This window comes from Neopelma chrysocephalum, unplaced genomic scaffold (assembly GCF_003984885.1).
Source record: "Neopelma chrysocephalum unplaced genomic scaffold, ASM398488v2 Primary Assembly neopelma1_59, whole genome shotgun sequence".
Lineage (NCBI taxonomy): Eukaryota > Metazoa > Chordata > Aves > Passeriformes > Pipridae > Neopelma > Neopelma chrysocephalum.
This window is the reverse complement of record NW_020897714.1, coordinates 21,588,838-21,607,628: the sequence shown is the minus strand read 5'-3', so window position 1 is coordinate 21,607,628 and position 18,791 is coordinate 21,588,838. Positions and strand designations below refer to the sequence as shown.

Sequence of the window (18,791 nt, the reverse complement as noted above, 5' to 3'; positions counted from 1 at the left end):
CTGTCATGAAGAAACTAACACTTCAGTTGGGTTTACTAAACCTTTTGTTTTGTTCTCTGTGTTCAAAACTGAAACACTGCACCTTTTGTGAGGCTTCTTCAGCATAATTAATAGCAAAGTAACTGCCTTATGCTGAATTGTCATGTTCAGTGCATCAAAACAGCAGAAAATAGCAACAGATGTATGTTCTCCCTTTAAATTAAAAAAAAAAAGAAAGGGGGGGGGGAAGAGGAGCAATGCAATCTTTTTCCTTACAGTTCTCCCCCGTCCCATTATCTTTCCCCCACCCCCGAGTCTCTATTTTATGACTATTAGTCTCAGAAGGTTTGGTTAGTTACCACACACAGTTAAGCAGGATCAGTGTGTACAGAAAGCCAATTCAGTATCTGTGGAGTTCTTTTGTAGTTTTCTGTGTGAAGGTTTTTTTCCCCGTTTTGTTTTGAGTGTCATTTGCAATTCATTGTCTGTGTTTTCTGAGGTTGGTGTATTCAGCTGCTTTGACCCTAGGTCTTGCACATTTAGCTCCTTGGATACAATCCTCTGACGTTCCTGCTGACGCGAGGAACACAAAAGCCATTGAATATCTTGAGCAATAAAAAAAGCCTTTGTTTCAGTTTGTTATGACAAAACACCTGACTGAAAGAATAAGCAGCTAGATAAAAGTACATTTTAAAAGTTGGCACATGACTTGAGCTATATTTTGCTCTGTCTGAAGTATCTGCAAACACCTGAAGCTTTTTTAATAACTGTTTTTTAAAAAGCCACCATAAGTGGCAATATATAGGGGCAGAAAAGATTTTCTCTACACTTACTGACCAAATGAGATCTAGGGGATATTCCTGAAACATTGCACATACTTTTTTCTCTTATTTTTATGAAGAGATGCTTCAAACCTTCACCTTTAAGTAACCATCCACCTTTTGTGCTTTCTTTCCCCACACTGAAATTGCAGAGCAGGTCTTGGTCCAACATGTGGAAATTGATATGTGAGACCTCTGTGTCACTCCCTCAGCTGTCAAAACCTGGGGGAATGGAAGGAACCCTGGGGTTCAGACTGGGAAAAGAGAGCCTTGAGCTTCTCAACACTGACCCACCCCCTCTGACTACATCACAGGGATGTGCCAGCAGCTTTGGACAGTCTTTGCTCTTTTTTAAGCAACGTTAAGCCAGGGAAAGGTGTGAAAGCACAAGTAAATGGAGAGTGGACATCAGAGCTTGCAATGGGGTCTGAAATCTGGTATCCCTGACAAGTCCTAAAATATTAATGTTTCTTTAGGGTAGCATTAAATGTCCTGAAAAATACCTCCCTTTCATGGGTAGATGAGTGATCATCTTGGATGCGCTTAGTGAGAAAACTGGATTTCAGTAATATTAAATTGAAATTAAATCCCTCACTTATAGCATAGATAATTTATCATATGTTGCAGGTTGAACTGTAAGACTGAGGGGAAGTTAGGTGGCAAATACAACAGCAGCTTCAAGGACCTCAGTTGAGTATTGACATTTCAGTACAAGGTTAACAGTTGTAGCTTAAAATCTCAGAAGTATTTAAGATTAAAATACAAGATGCTGTACTGTTTGCATTCCACGTGTTGCTAAAATAATGCTTAAGAGGATCAAGGGCTTCTACAGTTAGGGAAATAGTTTTAAATTGATATTTTTAATTCCATAGAAAAATAGAAGGTTTTACACACTACCTCTGTGACTGTGAAGTGTTGTGATATTACAAAAAAAAAAAAAACTCTTACTGTATCATGTACATTCTGCTTTGCTTCTGTGAAGTAGCAGAGCCCTTTATATACAGCTTTGCCTTGTGCAGAATGTGTTAAAATTGAGTGGAGAAGAATAATGTGCTTCAAGGAACTGAGGGCTGATGGTTTTTTGATCTTTGACAGTTGTGAAAGGTTTGTTGATGGACTGAGAGCCACAGTCCTCCCAAATTTTGTATGGCTATCCTATGGGCAGAGAATCTAAACAACCTCAAAGCAAAAACAGCTGTTGCTGGTCATCACAGCTGGATCTGGGTCCATTGTGGCCACAGCTCTGTTCTGCCACTGCTCTTTGAGGAGTGTTTGTGCTCTGTGACAGTCTCATTTTGGCATCTCTCCCTGGTAGCAGGCACAGACGTGCTGAGGCAGAAATGAGCCAAACTACTTCCCCCCATTTACCCGTAATCTTTTTAATTTACTTCTTAATTTTTGTACAGTGAAAGGAGAATTACTAATGTTTAACATCCAGATCATTTAATACATGTACTGTGAAAATCTTTCTGAGCTGAGTTGGAGCTCCCTCCACAAGGTTTCCTACAGCATTTAAAAACTGTACTTCTTCCTCTTTTGGTTTGTGCTCATATAAAAGGACAGAACAGTAGAAAATCCATGGTGAAAACAGAGAAAATACAGAAATACAGCAATTCTTTTCTTGGCATGTGCAATAATAGCCCTTTTGGCTCAAGTAGGTTGATTTCTGTATCCTTGTTAATTGTGACTGTACCGTTTAATGTTGCTGTAAGTAATACACCAGAGAATTGGATTAACGCTCATTTTAGCTGGCTGTTTGTTCTGGTGTGTTCTCAAAACTTTCTGCATCAGAATAACAATGCCTCATTTATGCTAAATATCAGTAGATAGCATTTTTATAGTGATTACTTCACACTGAAGAATGATCAAACGGTACTTTAAAAGAAAGAAAAAACCTGACAGGGAATGGAAAAAAAGGAAGGAATACACACGTGCATTCAGAATATATCAAGTACTGAGAAAAGCAAGAAAATTATCTTTGTTGTATTCAGGTCAACCTTGTGTGTTTTGCTTTAACCAGGGCTAATTACCAATGAAGAAAATTGGTTCTTGCTGTTGGGATAATTATAAATGCAAGTCATTGTGAGCAGGGTTTGTTATGGTGAACTTTAATTATACTTTACTTTTCCGTGGCTGTTTGGCTGGAGCAAACAAGGGCTCTGTTCTTTCAGAGAGAAAACAGAAATAAAGCTGGTGACTTCCTTCATTTCAGTGCCCACACAGAGGTCTCGTCCCAACACACCAGTCCCCAGAAGAGAGCTGCTGCTTTATTTTAAATAAGCAGATTGTGGTTTAAGGCTGTGGTTTGTTAGCCCAGTTTAGAGAGAACGTTATTTGTATAACCATTAAATCCTAGCAATTAGGAATAATGCATATATATGGCATGCTTTTTTGGCTAATTTATTTCACTTGTACTCTTGAATCACTCTCTAACCAGTTTCTTTCCTGCTGGGATATCTGTCATAGATATATATGTTTATGTTTTCCATTTGATATGGTATTTGACTCCTGAAGAATTGCCTGAATACAGTTTATTACTGAGGCTCAAAATCTCAGTAATGTCAGTCTCTCCTGTCTCCTGAACAGTAGCAGTTCTCTTAGACTTATCTGAACCTCTGATAAAAATACGAGCTTTGAAATATGTGAAACATCTGAAGAGATATCATTTGCGTTACCTGAAATATGTAAAGGTGTCATCTGAAATCCTTGGTTTGTAGGAGAATTACACAGATTCTTACTGGGGTGTAAAGGACAAGTTTAGCTATCTGGTGCTCCAGACTTCATCATGTTGTAGCATCCCCAACCAGCGAACCATGGCAGGTACTACATATAACGAGGTTTGGCGTGACTTGCTCTGGAAAAGATTTTTCTCAACATCAGGAAAACGTACCTATCTTTGAAACATTTAGGATGAGCTTTACAGTGGATAACCTATACCGAAAGCACACAAATTATTCATTCTAGATGCAGAGGGGAGAATGGTCTAAACCTTTAAGTTCTTAATTTGGAAGTAGATTTTCCAACTGGGAAAACCAGAGTTTTTTAATCAAAGTACAGTGAAAACAATGTCTAATTGAATTCTAAGAGAATATTAGAAATAGTAGAGCCTTCAGATAGTGGGGTGACTGCAATGGTCTTCAGTGTTGATGAATCCAGGCCCTACCAACTTGTGCCTTACTGGAGACAAAAAATACTGTTCAAGGATGATTAATTTTCTTATCCAAGACAAAGATAGAAAAGCAACTGCTGAAAAGCAAGGAACAAGTAAAGCCTGTCAACTCTACCAGATTTTTCTTGTCATTTGAAAAAGCTTTTCCCGTGGCTTAAAATCTGCTTTCTAGAACTAAAAAAAAGCCAGGTGTGGAAGAGCCTGCTGGAACAGTTCATTTTCAAACAGTATCTGTTGAGCTACCTCTCCGTTCTCATCTTTGGAAAGGATAGACCTGTTGTGGTTTAGGAGAGAGAGCCTAATAGCAAGGACAGGATAGGTCTTTGGAAATGCCCATAATGCTGCCTGGTGTTAGAGATTTGATTTTCTACACATTTTATGTAAATGCAGGCATTTGGAAATTGCAAGTAGATGCATATAAAATGTGAAGCTGATCTCCCCTATGAGCAGATTTGTGTTCAGATGTACTCTTTTCTGGCTGTGTGAAGTCTTCGTTATACACTGGCTACTTTGACCTTTCCAAGAAAGCAGCCAGATTCTGAAATTGCAGGAGAAAATAGAAAAGCCTTTGAAAGACCTACATCCTAAGCACAAGTACTGCAGAATATTTAGCACTTAAAACTTTAAAACAACTTTTCAGACTATAATTTCTTAATTGCTTAGAGACATAGCATAGTCGTGGTACAGCAAACTCTAATAACATACGATTGCCTTAACTTTTGTTCTGCTACACAACGGTTTATGTTTCCCTGCTGGGTGTTAATTATTTTTTCCTCAGATTTCAGAAGACATTTTGGCAGTCTGATGGGACAGGGCCAAAAATTTCAGTCTCAAGCTGGGAGGTCTATACAAAGAGTTGAATTCTGAACTGTAAATTTAAAATTAATTTCATGTAAAAAGACAAATATATTATGAGTGAACTTCTACTATAGTCCTTTTAGCAATGATGCTTCTAACTTCAGAAAGTAAATCAGTCTTGGCTACTGCTAATGGTATGCTTTGTTCATGCTTTGTCACATTCTAACACACGCTACTGTTGAACTAATTACTGCCCAGAAAAAGGAAGGAAATATGAAATGGAAGATGCAGAACTTGATCCACAGTTCCTCTTGAACTCAGTGATAGTCTTTCTATTGATTCTCATGAAATTTTGGATCTGGTCTCTGAAACACAAGTTCAACTCCACAAGAAAAAACCCCACTTGTGGATATGAGAACAATAAAAGCAAACTTCCTACTTGCAGCATTTGGTGTCATGATTAAAAAAAAGTCTTATTTGCATTCAGTCAAATGGCTTTTATTTTTTTTGTTGTTGTTCTTTCTGTATTGATGCTAAGGTTTTCCCTTTTCAAGAAAAACTAAATAATTCTTTCTGGAAGCTTAAATGAAGAAACTACTTACATGTTTATTTAAATATAATAATGTAAAGTTGTTTTGATTTGGTCTCTTTTATAATTTTTTCCCCTTCTTTTCTTGAAGAATTTCTGTGTGGTTTTAGTTAATTTGCATTTAGGTAATTTTTTGGCCAAAACATTTCTAGAAAACTCACTAATGTTCACATACTTTTGTTTTTCTCTTACATGCAGGTACTATTGGATACAATCAAAGAAACAGGATAGATACTCTTATGTATCTCCTAGCCTATCCACAAAAGCCAATGGTAAAAACAAAAACAATAGAACTGATAGATTTTGAGAAACTGCCTGCTGGACAGAATGCCACAGTCGCTGTGATGAGCTATAGTGGTTACGATATTGAAGATGCTCTTGTCTTAAATAAGGCCTCTTTGGACAGAGGTAAGAACCATCAATTCTTTCCCACTTCTCTAGTGTGTGCTCCAATACATATTCTAATAAACTTGTTGTCTTGTAGTGCTATCCTGTAATAACTCTTATTGCAGTTCTAAGCATTAGATCTCCAGTTAAGAAACTGAATTCCAAAACTCGTTCAAATGCTTTTGTTTGTTTTCTGTGTGAATAGTGATTGTAATTCCATGCTTGCAGTAGTGCGGTGAAGTTGCCAACACTCAGACTTCTGAGCCCAGATATTATAAGAAAAAATGGCTAACTTCTGACCTCAAATAAAAAAGTGTAAATACTTAGTTTACAAAAAACATAAGGTATTAGTTAGTCTGTTCTGTTGGACTTGCTTTTTAGATGGTTACCTGAACCTTTGTTCTTTACTACCAGAGAGGTCTCATTATTTTCGCCAGTAACATAAGCAATAGATGAAATTAGACTTGTGAATATATTTAGGAAAGGAATAGAACCCGAGGCAGTTTGTGTTGTTGTGAGCTTGGTGCTCTGAAGGAGCAATAGCAGTATTGCCTACTTTCTGAGAGAAAATAATAGTATTGTCCAAAGCAAAGTAATTCAGCATTTATTCAGAGTTAAACTAGTGACCCGCTTCCTTAAAAAAATATCAACTCTGCAGCACAGTGTATTTTAAGTATATGTACATAAGCACCAAAGAGAAGGTTAAGTGAAATCCATGTGTGTGCTCTCTCCACACTTTTTCAGGGCTTTATGTTAATGCTGCTGGGGGTTGTAGGAGAGTTGCCTGAAAACTTAGTCTCTCTTCTCTCTCTTTTCTAAATAAATTCCTTTGAGAGCAGACCCAGTGCAGTGATCAAATTGGTTTTAGTTTCGGGTGGCCAAAATCAGATTCTTCCATCACTTCATTCCCCCCCCCTCCAGCTCCCTTCCTCCTAGTTGCTAGGCAGCAATAATAGTATTCCTAGACATGTATCTTTGGCATTAATGTCTGCTGCATTTAATTTATGCCTTCTTTTCTAAAACAACAACAGGCATGATTTAAAACTGAATGTTTTCTGGTAGACTGGTAACATTTACAGGGAGAGCTGTGGTGCTTGTCAGGAGTTGCTTGACATAATCTAAAAATATAGATGTACTGTATGTGGCCATAACCATTTTTCAAATAAGCTGAATTGACGCAGAATTACTAGAAAGCCTTGCTCTTGGTTGTCCGTAATTCTAAATGTGATTAAAGTCTTTGGTATCATGATTAGTTGCTGTACTTGGAGAGAAATTCCAGAGATGCTACTTTTCTCATCTGAAGCCAAAAAACCCCTTATTTTATAACAATATATGTAATTCAGAATTCTTTCAGTTGGGAAAAAAACAAGTGAGTAATGGGATGATTATGTTAAACACTCAATCAGTACTTTCCTGGTAGACTAGCTTGTGTCAGCCACAAACATGAGTAAAAGTTCAAGTTTCTTAGAACTCATGAAAGGAAGAGGTGCTCTTCTTGTCCTGTTACAGTCTCTTCTCCTATGTTTGATCTCACTGGGGACCACCAAAGGTAAGAGAAATGATGTGTGCATGTGTGTGCAGAGATATAGAAACAGATGAGCACAATTCAGAATAGGACTGTAGTCCAGTGTCTAAAAAAAGTAGCACATGTGGTCTGACGTTTAATTTGTGAACCACTAGGTATCCAGGTACAATGTTATGCATATTCAAGCCAATGAATAATCTAACTAATTAAAAAATATTTGATATTCTGTAGCTCGGTAGGTGGATCAGCCTTCTTGTTTGTGTTACATTTTAGGTTTTGGAAGGTGTCTTGTATACAAGAATGCCAAGTGTACGCTGAAGCGCTACACAAACCAGACATTTGACAAAGTTATGGGTCCAATGTTGGATGCAGCTACCCGGAAACCAATCTGGCGCCACGAAATTTTAGATGCTGATGGTATCTGCTCTCCAGGTATGTCAAACTGCATGTTCATTCATGGCATGTTCAGAATCTTAGTAGAAATTAACGCTCTGTTACTATTTCTTGTGCACCTTGTTTTACACTTAGTGTTTTGGGGTTTTGTCGTGAAGGTTGACAGTGTTGTAATGGAAAATTAAAAAAAGGTCCTGAAAGCAGTGTGGTACCAGTCATTGGGGGTTTTTTTTCTGCATTAGAAAAGGAAGCTTTGTATTTAAGTAGAAGAGTGAGTCTTTAACAGTGAGAATCTGTTGAAACATTAGGGCTTGTATTCTTCCTATATCCCCAAACTGGCAAACTTTTAGTACTGTAGTTTTTTGCAAGTTGTCTCTCATGTTCTGTTGTTTTTTTAAGGATATAAATAGATTCCTTGCTATTTTGATTTCATGCGTCAAAATTTCCTAGCATGCTGTTAGTTAATGAAGTTGTTTGAGGAATTAAAACCGTGTGGTTTTAACACTTTAGAAGGATGTTTGGAGAGAGATAAGATAATAAATACAACTACATTTACATAGGAGGATAGGTGTATAACTTTCCAATGGTAATGGATTTGAGAAGGAATCCTCCCATACTGTCATCCTTCAGTTAGAAAATGGCTTAATAGATCTGCTGAGATCCAATAAGAAAGGTGTTGTAAAAGGCACTAAACTTAATTCCATTATAGCTACACTATTGGGTCAGTTTTGCTCTTTAGCACATCACAATGGAGCTTTCAAAGTTAATTAAGAAAAAAAAAGGCAAGAATCTTCTGAAGTATTAGGGTAGATAGGGCTGGGTTGGACTCCAGACTGAGACTGTTCTCAGCATGTAGGTAAAAACCTATTTGAGATGGTTCATATGGACAGAAGAGGCACATACTGAAGTTTAGTGTAATTTTGTGAAGAAAATGGGAGGTAGCTACTTGGTTTGCAGTTGTATCACTGGGCATGTTACTGGTCTGGTTTTCTATGTGAAGGGCAGGGTAAGGGAATGGAGTGGGAAAAAGCTATATATGACACCAGAATGAATAGAAATATGTAAATGCAGGGAGAGATTGATGTCAGAAATTCAGGTGTGAATTTCTAAAATTTGTTTGTTAAAGTGTTGCTTGTTAATATTCTCCATCCTTAAAACAGATGAGTTCAGATATTTTTTGTGCAGTCTTTTGACCAGGGTATATTGAATAGCTGTTCTCTCAGTGCACCCAGCATGCAAGCTGTTCTGTTTTGGTTTACTAAAGAAAGCTAGTTTAATGATTCCCTTACCATGCAATATTTAGTAAAATAACATGGCATACTTCCTGGGCATGTTCCTCCCAGTTTGTTTTGCAGCTTACCTTTTTTTTAAAGCTTAAAATGTATTTCTAACACAGGTAGCCAGATAGGGTTTCATGGTGCTTTTTTCCTTGATCTTTGTAGGTGAAAAAGTAGAAAATAAGCAAGTCCTTGTGAACAAATCTATGCCAACTGTGACCCAGACACCTCTGGAAGGAAGCGGTGTGCCTCAGCAGCCGCAGTACAAAGATGTGCCAGTAACGTATGTTGCAACATAACTTTATAGTTGGGGAAGGTACATGGAGGAAAAGTATCTGGGAAAATACTAAATTCTAGAAAACTCAAAGGAATAAACCTCCCTCTGTAAATTAGGTCGAGTTCTCTAGGCCTTGATTTTGCATAGGATTTTTCAGGGCCTTGGTTATTCTCAGAAGTGTGTGGCCACTTACTTACTTACTGATAAGTTAGATTCTGACACTTGGAACGCTGGAATTGTGAAGAGAGGGAGGAACTCTCCTGAAGATGGATGCACAGAGAGGCATCCCTGAGTAGGTTTGCAGGAGAAAGTGAAGAGAGAGGTAATAGTGGAAGAGGGGAGAGATGTCACTCATGATGAAATGATGGAGAAACAAGAGAAAAGCAGGATGAGTGGGAGGGCAGAGAACATGTGTGTACTTAGGGAGGTGGCACATGTCCTCCATACTGGCTCCCACAGAAAATGGCCAGTGCTGACTGGTGCTCAGCCTTTGCCTTGCCAGGCAGGAGGCCAGGAGATGGAAGTCTTCCTATCTCAGGGGCTGACAGTCAGCTCATTATGGCCATTCCAATTGGAAGGACATCAGTGAATGGGAAAGAACAATCAGTAAGAGGTTTTCCCATCTTGTCCTGAAAGAACCAGAAAGGGCTTCTGAGGTGTGAGATTAAAATTTTGTATTAAATGTAAAAATAAATAAATAATGAAGGACTTGTCACTGTTTTGTCAGGAATAGCCTTGACAGTTTGGTAAATTAGCAAAGAGAAAGGCAAGCAAGTGGTGCCCAGATCAGAAAGGCAGAAATTGCTTTGCTGTACCTAGAAGGCTCTAGGTTTACTGCTACAAGATTATTAATAAGAAGTGAGGCAACGATATAATTTTGTTCTTAAATATTCAAGGTGTATTTCTTAAACTCCCCTCTTCAATTATAACTCTATATTTAGCATTTTATTGTTTAACTGAAGATCCAGAAATTTAAAATATATAAGGAAGCTTTTGCTGTCAAGAAGTGCCCATGTGACAAAAAAATATACCTTGTTCTTTACAAGCTCAGCTTAATTCTCCCTTAGTTTCTGTTGTATCTCTTGAACCTTTTATTTTCCAGAAACATACTGTACTCTGGAACTTACATGTAAACTTATATATGGGGAGCAAAGATTTTATATATATTTATATAAAAGTTGCAAGATTACAGTTTGGCCAGAAGCTTACCAATACACAGATAGTTGTTTGTAACTTGTGTTTGATTCATCGAAGTAAAACTAATGTTTTTGGCTTCTTCTACTAGCTACAAAGGTGCCACTGACTCTTACATTGAAAAGGTAATGATTTCATCAAATGCAGAGGATGCTTTCTTGATCAAAATGTTGCTGAGGCAAACTAGACGTCCAGAAATTGGAGATAAATTTAGCAGTCGTCATGGGCAGAAAGGTAAGCTACACATTTAATAAAAATAAATTCATGATGTGTATGCCCACTATACATACACGATATCATCATCAATGTTTTCATTGATTGGTTCAGATCTTTTATGAATATAGTGACAGAAAACCATATTCCTTTTTTTGGTTGAGTTCACCTAATTTAGCAATGATGTATGGACAAACACAACTCTCAGTGGACTTATGAATCTGGAAAATAAGAAAAATACAAAAAAAAAGAAAAAGTGGTTGAGGTTTGGTTGGGTTTTTTTTTCGAAGGTGAGAATTTGGGTTTAGGTGATAGGTTTGTCAATAGGTTATTGAGAGAGAGACTGGAGAAGAGAGTGAAAGGGCCTATTCTGAACAGACAGAAAAGACCAGAGATTAAATGGAAGGTTTGCAGTCATCTGTGCAGACATACAGCTCTAAAGACTGAAGATAGATAGCTCAGAGCAATGGTGTGAAAGGGAAGCGGATCAGGAACACAACTAGGAGTGTATCAGCAGAGACCGCAAAGAGAAGGAAAATGTTTTTAAAAATACACCTGGGACGTGATCTGGGGCACCTCTGGATCTTCAAACCAAAAACTGAAAATGGGTACTTGATAGGAAGCTGCTTGGTGACATGTAGTTCTCAAATTTAATGTTAGTAGTAAGATGAAAATCAGTAACCTGTTTTCTTATCTACATTGGACTCCCTTTGACCCTAATGTCAGAAGAAATGTTTCACATCATCCTCTCTCAAAGGGTTGGGAGGTGTGAGAGGGGTGTTAAGAAAGAAGCGACTGAAAACAGTCTGACTGTGACTGATTTAAAAACATGCTTTAATCTGATTGGTCTCAGTGTGGGGACAGGTTTTGACATGTTCTCATCTCCCTGTACACTTGGAAAATCTAGATTTTTAGTATTTGCAGCATGACTTTCTGCCTTACAGTATGTGCTGTGCTCTTACCTGAATGTTCTAATCTTGTTACATTTTTAGGTCTTATTTTGGTTTAAGATTGTTTGGTCTCTCATCAAATGTGATGGGGAGGCAAAGAGTTTGATATTACCAAATCCTTTTCATTGCAGCACATACACCCCTTGTGATCCTGCCTTTAATAACTACCGCAATAAAAACTTAGTTCCTTGCTTTGACTTTTGAGGAACTGGAAGCAGAACATTGAGTGTGAAGCACACTAGCCTCTGACATTTAGTGACATAAGTATCTTCTAGGCCTGTGTGGAGAGCAGAGGGAGGGAACTGGGGAAATAACAGAGGATATTGTTTAGATTCGAAACACTAATACTTAAAACTAGTTGTAGTTAATGAACTTCGTGGAAATACATCAAATTGCAGTATTAGCTAAGGGACGTCTTGCAAACCAGCTGGCCTTTTGTGAGCAGTGTTCTCTTTGTCAGAAGACACATGGGAGAGAGTGTTTTTTGTTAGGAGGAACTCCCTGAAAGCATCCCTTTCAGCACCTTGTGACACAGTCCTACTCCTCTCCCAGCATCATGTTGGGTTTGATCTTGTGCTGATTCACCAATTCATTTGTTATGATCCTGTATTCTTGGATCAGAACCAAAGAACTGTGTGAGCAAATATACTCTGGAGTCAGCAGAGATCTGGTACTTGACAACGTCCATATGTAGATCTGAGGAATGATAAGAGATGAAACTGCAACATATGTCACTAGTAGACAGGCAGTATGCAGCTCTGGAGCTCTCTTAAATGAAGCTTAAACAGAATCACCTCCAGCATATTTAGTGCTTGCATGATTGAAAGAGGTATGAAGAGTGGTTGCTTACAACTGACCCCAGGCACAAGCAAGAAGTGATTCCTATGGAATGTGACATTTTTATAGTGTTCTGTGCCATTGTTCACTTCTTTACTCACGTCTGTAGCCTGAAGTCAAACTTGAACTCCTTTATGACTTTCCAGGACTATGGAAGTACATAAGCATCAGTGACAATGAGATGGCCAGGTGTAACTGAAGTGAAAAACTGTATCTCTGTCATGAGATGCAGAGCTAACCACAGTAATCCACATTTCTGCAGTCTCCAGATTAGGTGATCAGGACATCTACCTAGAGCAAACTTGTCAATTAGAAGAGATAAAATGGGTATAGAAGGCAATAGTTGGTCACAATGTCAGCTGTTACCAGATGTTGCCTCAAGTTTGTGTGTTATCTATAAGACTAGTGAACGCAGTTTTTCTCCACCTCTCTCCAAGGTCACCCATATTTCACAGTGTCTTTCCACAGACCCACAAAACTGGTTCTTGAAACTCTGTTCTCAAGAAATACTTCCATTGTTTCTGTTGTCATTAAGAAATAGAAGCTCTTCTGATGCTCATTGAAACATTTCTCCTGATTGTATTTTTAAGATGGCTTTTGATCTAAAAGTAGGAAGTTATTCTCACTGGGTGCCCAAGCGATTTGGAAAACCAGTACTGTTGAAGGTTTCAAAAAATTAAAGAAGCAGCAGTACATTCTTGACTTTCCTTATAAAATCCAGTCTAGTTCTTAGCCTTATAGGATAGTTTCGGTAGGTGAGGAGAGAAAGATCATTAGCTTCAGAGGCAAACAGAAAGAGTTGAACAGTTGCAATGGTTCAACTGCCCTATTCCTTCCTTTTCTCAAGGAGGGTCCTCCTTCAGGAAGATTTTGTGTAGAGTCTCTTTTAAGTACTTCTTTAGTCTGATGCACAGTGAAGTTGTGCACTGCTTAAAAGCCTATGACTGCTGTTAGAGCAAAGCCTATTTCTTGATATATTTTGAGCTTCGCCTAATTAGACCTTTCTCCTTAGAAGTTATAAGCAGCATTTTAGCAGCAAGTTATTATATAACAATACAGTTGGTACTCTGCAGGACAATTTTTCTTACTAGAATTACAAAAATACCAAAACCCTACAAATTATATTAAAGAAGTTGCTTGGTTAATCATGATAAATATGTATGGGGATTTGCATGAAAAAATTAAGCAGGTTAGGTTTTTCTCCTCATTTCGGCTATTGATGTGCACCTATTGAAATAGTTAGTTGAACAGAATTTAAATGGAACTGATTTTCATATCTCTTAAAAAATTAAGAGAAAGGATGCTCCACAAATCTAGAACCATTAGAAAAGAGAAAGTGGAAGAATGACAGAAGGAAACAGAATTGTGTCCGGCAGGCTGCAGTATGTCTTTGTGGTGCAGAGGGCCTTCCATACCACTAAATGTACATAAGGCATTTCACAGTCTAGAGCAAACCAATACCTGTGGAAATCCCATGGTCATGAAAAACAATATCCTAAATGCTGTAGGGAACTTTGAGAGCACCCATGATTAGTCTGGCATTGCATCAGGAACATTGCAGCTGTTGTGTTACAGAGTTTGCAGGCATGTGCTTGTAGCTGTGCAGTTCATCAGTCTGTAGTAATCCCTTGTGAGCAGGGGAGTGATCATATTCTAAATTATTACATTCTATTAGGACACATAGCCTTCCTGGTAGTAAACCTCCCAGTTCACTGGCTTGTATTGTGTCATGGGAAAAGATGTTACAGTAAATGGGAGAAAGGAGAAATAAAGATAAGATACCTTTGATAGATACTAAGAAAAAATACTGACAAGAACAGTTCCCTGTTTTGCGACTTAAGTATACAACAAAGAACCAAATACTGACAATGACAAAACTGGAGAAAAGGTATGAAAAGGAAAGAAAAAAATCTCCTTTGATAGCTGTTTAAAATTATATCTAGTATCAGCCTTCTCTGACATCAAACTGGGGAAGGATCAGTCATTACAGAAGAATATAGACAATCATGAAACAGAAGTCATAGCATTAACAGTTAAACTTTTTCCATTGAGAGAATTTTTAATTAGCTCTGGATTCTTCTCTCATCTTTGTCTGAATGCAGGTGATTACCACTCCAAGTTTAATTTGTGTTAGCTTTAAGCCTGTTATAGGGCCATTTAAACCTATGATGAGCTTAAACTAACAAGTACCATGGTTCAGTGAGAAGGAGAGAAAGTATATTTCTATCTGTATTGTCAATCTTTTTTGTGAAATATTTTTATTTTCTAGAAGGAATGCATGAAGATGATATTTGATTTTATGGAATTGTAGTAGTAGTAGTTTGAAAATAATTAAATATGTGCAAAACAAGAGATTGCACAAACTATGCCTCAAGTTTTTTTATGGTCTTTTTCCTGTATTCCAAATTGATTTGTATTTCAAAGCTGTGCTTTGTCACTGGGGCAGAAGGAAGCAGAGTAAGGGAATTAGAAAGTGTCTGGGATACAACAGATTAAATCTCACAAACCAGCTTTAACCTTTTGTTACAGAAAAGCCTTTCGTTAAATATGTAGGTAGATTTTGTAGGCCTCTGTAATAATACAGATCTATGTCACTGCCTCTGTGTTTGCTACCTTCTTTGTGTCCTCTCACATGTCAACATGGTATTGGCAAGGGTCTGGCGTGTCCACCACACCCTCTTTTCGCGCAAGTCCATGCTTTAAGTACAGGCCTTCCAAACTGCCTGTAAAAGGTTGCCTTTCCTTCAAGGCCTGTCAAGAAAGAAGTGTATGGGGAGAAGGAAGAAAAAAAGAAAACAAACGAGGCCACCATATTGTGTTCTGAAATGCAAATATTTTTGCATTGAATATTTCAATATTCATCTTCAAACTGGATGTTGCTGGAAGATCTTTGGGACTGGGACTGTCTCTGTAGTCTGTAAAGTCTTTAAGCTTCTACCATCGCACAAATAAACAGCCACCTACCAGAGACAATTCATCCTGAGCTGCAGGACTTTGTTTTAACTATATTGCATCATATATTTTCCAGAAGGATAAAGAAACCTTTTTTGTTAATTATTTTGTTGTTTTAATCTTGTATTCTTCAAGCAAAGTCACTTTTCAAAGCACAGAAGGCTAAAGAGCTGTTAAGCTAAAGAAGCTTCATCTGAGTTCCATACAAACTAAATTATTATATTTCCAGATTTCCTCTTGCTTTGCTACAAGTCACAATGAGGAAAAAGTTGGGCTCCTTTGATGTGAAAAAAGCAATATAACACTTCTCTGAAAGAACATTTCTCAGTCTCTCATGTGAAAAAGGATTAACACCTCCAACAAAGGTCCTGTAGATCACAGAACTAAGCAGCAATACTGAACAGTATTCCTGAGGAGTGGAAAAACTGTATTTAAGCAAGAGATTGTTTGAACTGGCAAACAGAAGCTTTTTAATAGCTGAAGATCTAAGATAAAGGATTAAACCTTTCTGAAGTATCTGCACTTAAACAACTCTAAAGACAAGGAAGCAAGTTTAAATTCATGAAAGATGGTCTTTGTTTTCCTAAATGAACCATGTTCTTTAGTGTCAAAACAAAATCCATTCACAGCGTTGTCAACTACATAAACTTCATGACAATACTACTTATCTAACAAAGTCGGACCTTGCTTACTTTCTGAAATCTTTGCTGGTTTGAGCATCTGCCTTCTGCCTGCCCAATTTCATAGTGGAGAACAACTTATCTTTCTCCTTTTAATGGGCACTTGTGCAGTGTGTATAAGCAGAACATGTAAAATAAGATGTTAGTTTTAAATGGCTACTTGTGTCATTTTCCCCCATGTTACAAGTCAGACTTAGTATTTTATCTCTAATAGAACATCAGTGGATTTATAGTAATTAAATGATCGAAGTGGCATTAAGAAGAATTTGCTGTTATTGACTGCAGGAATGTGTGATGATTAGTAGTTATTAGGCATCAGGAAAGGTAGGGATTTCTTAGCTTATTTTTATCTTCAGAAGTTGAATATGAGAAAATGTAAGAATGCTATTAAAACGTCTCATGCCATTTTTTCTATTTATTTTTAACAAAACCACTGCTTAGCTTGCTGTCTTAAGAAGAAAATTACAGCATTTTTTTATCTCAAGCAGCAAACAGGTAACCTTCTGACCTTTTCAGTAAATCCTCAACTGAACCTCTGAAATTAGGGTGATTTAGCGTTTTATGGCACAGAATAAAAATCTCTAATTCTGTTTCCAAATAGTGTATCCTGAACACACATTTTATTAAGCTCCTGACTCATTCAGCCATGTGTATTTTGTAAAGTTCCTATGGTTATTGTTTTACAATAGCTGCTTCCAGAAGCATTGTAAGGGTTTCAATTAATCAGCTCTTTGTGTGCTTCAGACTATGCAAATTTATCACATCAGACCATTCAGCAGCTCATGGGAAAGCAGTGTACAAACTGTATTGTCTTCTAGCACCTCCTCTCATTTAGAGTGATGTTTTTAATAAGAAAACTAATCAAGTTTACTTATGCATTATTTATCTGTTAATTTTAATTCTGTTCTTTACCTCTTATGTCAAATGGGATGTACCAAGTGATATGATAGATCAGTGAATGATTCAATATTGAACAAAGCTTATGCGATGCAGCACTTTTTTCTTCTAGACTTGTTTTATGCTTACTTAGCCAACACAGTATGTAATTAGAGAGTTTTGAAGCAGCTGTACTTTTTTTGTTTAGCCTTACTAATTTTTGCAGATCTGTTTGTCACTTGTCCATAATATACAGCGCTGTGTTACAGCTACAACTTCACTTAATTATGTGACGTAGTCTTATTTCTCAAGAGTATTCCCAAATTCTGGCAAATCTGGTAAACCAAAAATAGATGCCTTTCAAGTTAGTTTTAGTTCTTTTGACACCATATCATTAGAATAAGTAAACAAGTGCATTTAGTAATGCACTTCTTTTTATCTTGCTGATAGAAGCTGGTATTACTGCTGCTTCTATTCACTTCGTCTCCTTTGCTCTCTAATGTCCCTCCTGCTGGTAGTAATTAGTTTTCTATATTAGGTTGTTTTGACTTATTTGATGATTTTTTTTTCATTTGGCATGTGTGTGTATAGAAGGCATCTTATCATAGCCCGGTGAAAAACTTTCCCATAGTGTTGTGTTTTGTCCCTGCCCCCTTCCATCCATCCCCCTTCCCCCTCTGCTAAACTGGGGTTTTACAAGTCTGGGTATGTTCGTGGCTGTCAGCAAACTGTAAAACCAACCACATGAAAGGTAGCAATTCTGGAAACCCAAGTTTCTCCTGATTAGGAAAAGAAACTCTTAAAGGACAAAAGTACAAGGGTGAGGGGATCCTTATGCTCTGTCAGGGCCTTGTGGAGGTACATGGGTTTGAGATGCTGTCGGCATTGATGCTGATAACATGTGTGGGGCTGGGGGCCATCATGCATAGTCAGGGGGCTGTCATTTACTGGCTGGCATACAATAGCATTGAAAAACACTGCCAATGGCTGTTTTATACTTGCATGTTAAACCACTGTAGATGTCTGATTTAGGTTTATTCTAATTTAAACTGTTACCCTTGCATTAAGATGCCATGCTTATTAATGAAATTTTTTTCTTTTTGATGTTGTAAAAATTTCATAGCATTTTCACTGATTTTCCCTCTTAAGGTGACATTATGGAATCGATATGCAAAGCTTTTTTCTAGAATTTAATTTGTTTTTCAGTTGAAAAGAAATGAGACATTGCAAGCTGCTAGATGCTTTTTTGCTCAAACATATAACCTTCTAGTTAATCCACATTAAAAAAAAATTTTGTTTTTTTGCTTTGTCTACAGTCTTTTCTGGTTGTTAATATTTGATTCTTATATTAGATGAGACTCCAGAATGTATAGGTGAGAGCCAATTCAGGCCCACTGCAGTATAGCACTTAGTCTCAAATTGTATTGCTCGATTTCAGATGCAGCGTATAAAAACTGTGAGAGGAAGGGAAGTAAATGAAACTCAATTATTTTGTATGTTCTCTGTGAATGGTGGGGATCAATTTTCATGTGATGTCTAAATCAGTAACAGTTAAGAAAATACTAGCCTGTAGTAAAGCCACAGAGCAAAATTGCCTACTAATTTTAGTGTGCCCTAAATTTATGAATGTTGTATGAGGAGTACTTGGACATCTCAGTTATGAAATGCAGTTCATACTTGAACAGGGAAATATTTGGAACTTGAGGCTGTCTTAAATCCAGCCTCTTCTTTTCTCTTTACTGTTTTATTAGCCAGTTGCAAGTGATAATTCCACTTACGTGGATTAATTCACTTGATCGCTTTTTTTGCAGCTGTTGGCTTGCCTGGTACTCCCCTGCTGCAAACCCGGATCAGTGATCAGGCATGAAAAAGAG

At 37.4% G+C, this 18,791-nt stretch overlaps 1 protein-coding gene across 2 annotated transcripts in view; it reads left to right on the top strand.

Moving 5' to 3' along the window:
- Positions 1-18,791, top strand: part of POLR3B (RNA polymerase III subunit B) — a 78,145-nt gene that overhangs the window by 42,425 nt on the left and 16,929 nt on the right. For both annotated transcript variants that reach the window (XM_027680414.1, XM_027680415.1), the window contains 4 exons: positions 5,555-5,764; positions 7,542-7,700; positions 9,104-9,221; positions 10,501-10,643. In XM_027680414.1, coding sequence (XP_027536215.1) covers positions 5,555-5,764; positions 7,542-7,700; positions 9,104-9,221; positions 10,501-10,643 — 630 coding nt within the window. The remainder of the gene's footprint in view (positions 1-5,554; positions 5,765-7,541; positions 7,701-9,103; positions 9,222-10,500; positions 10,644-18,791) is intronic.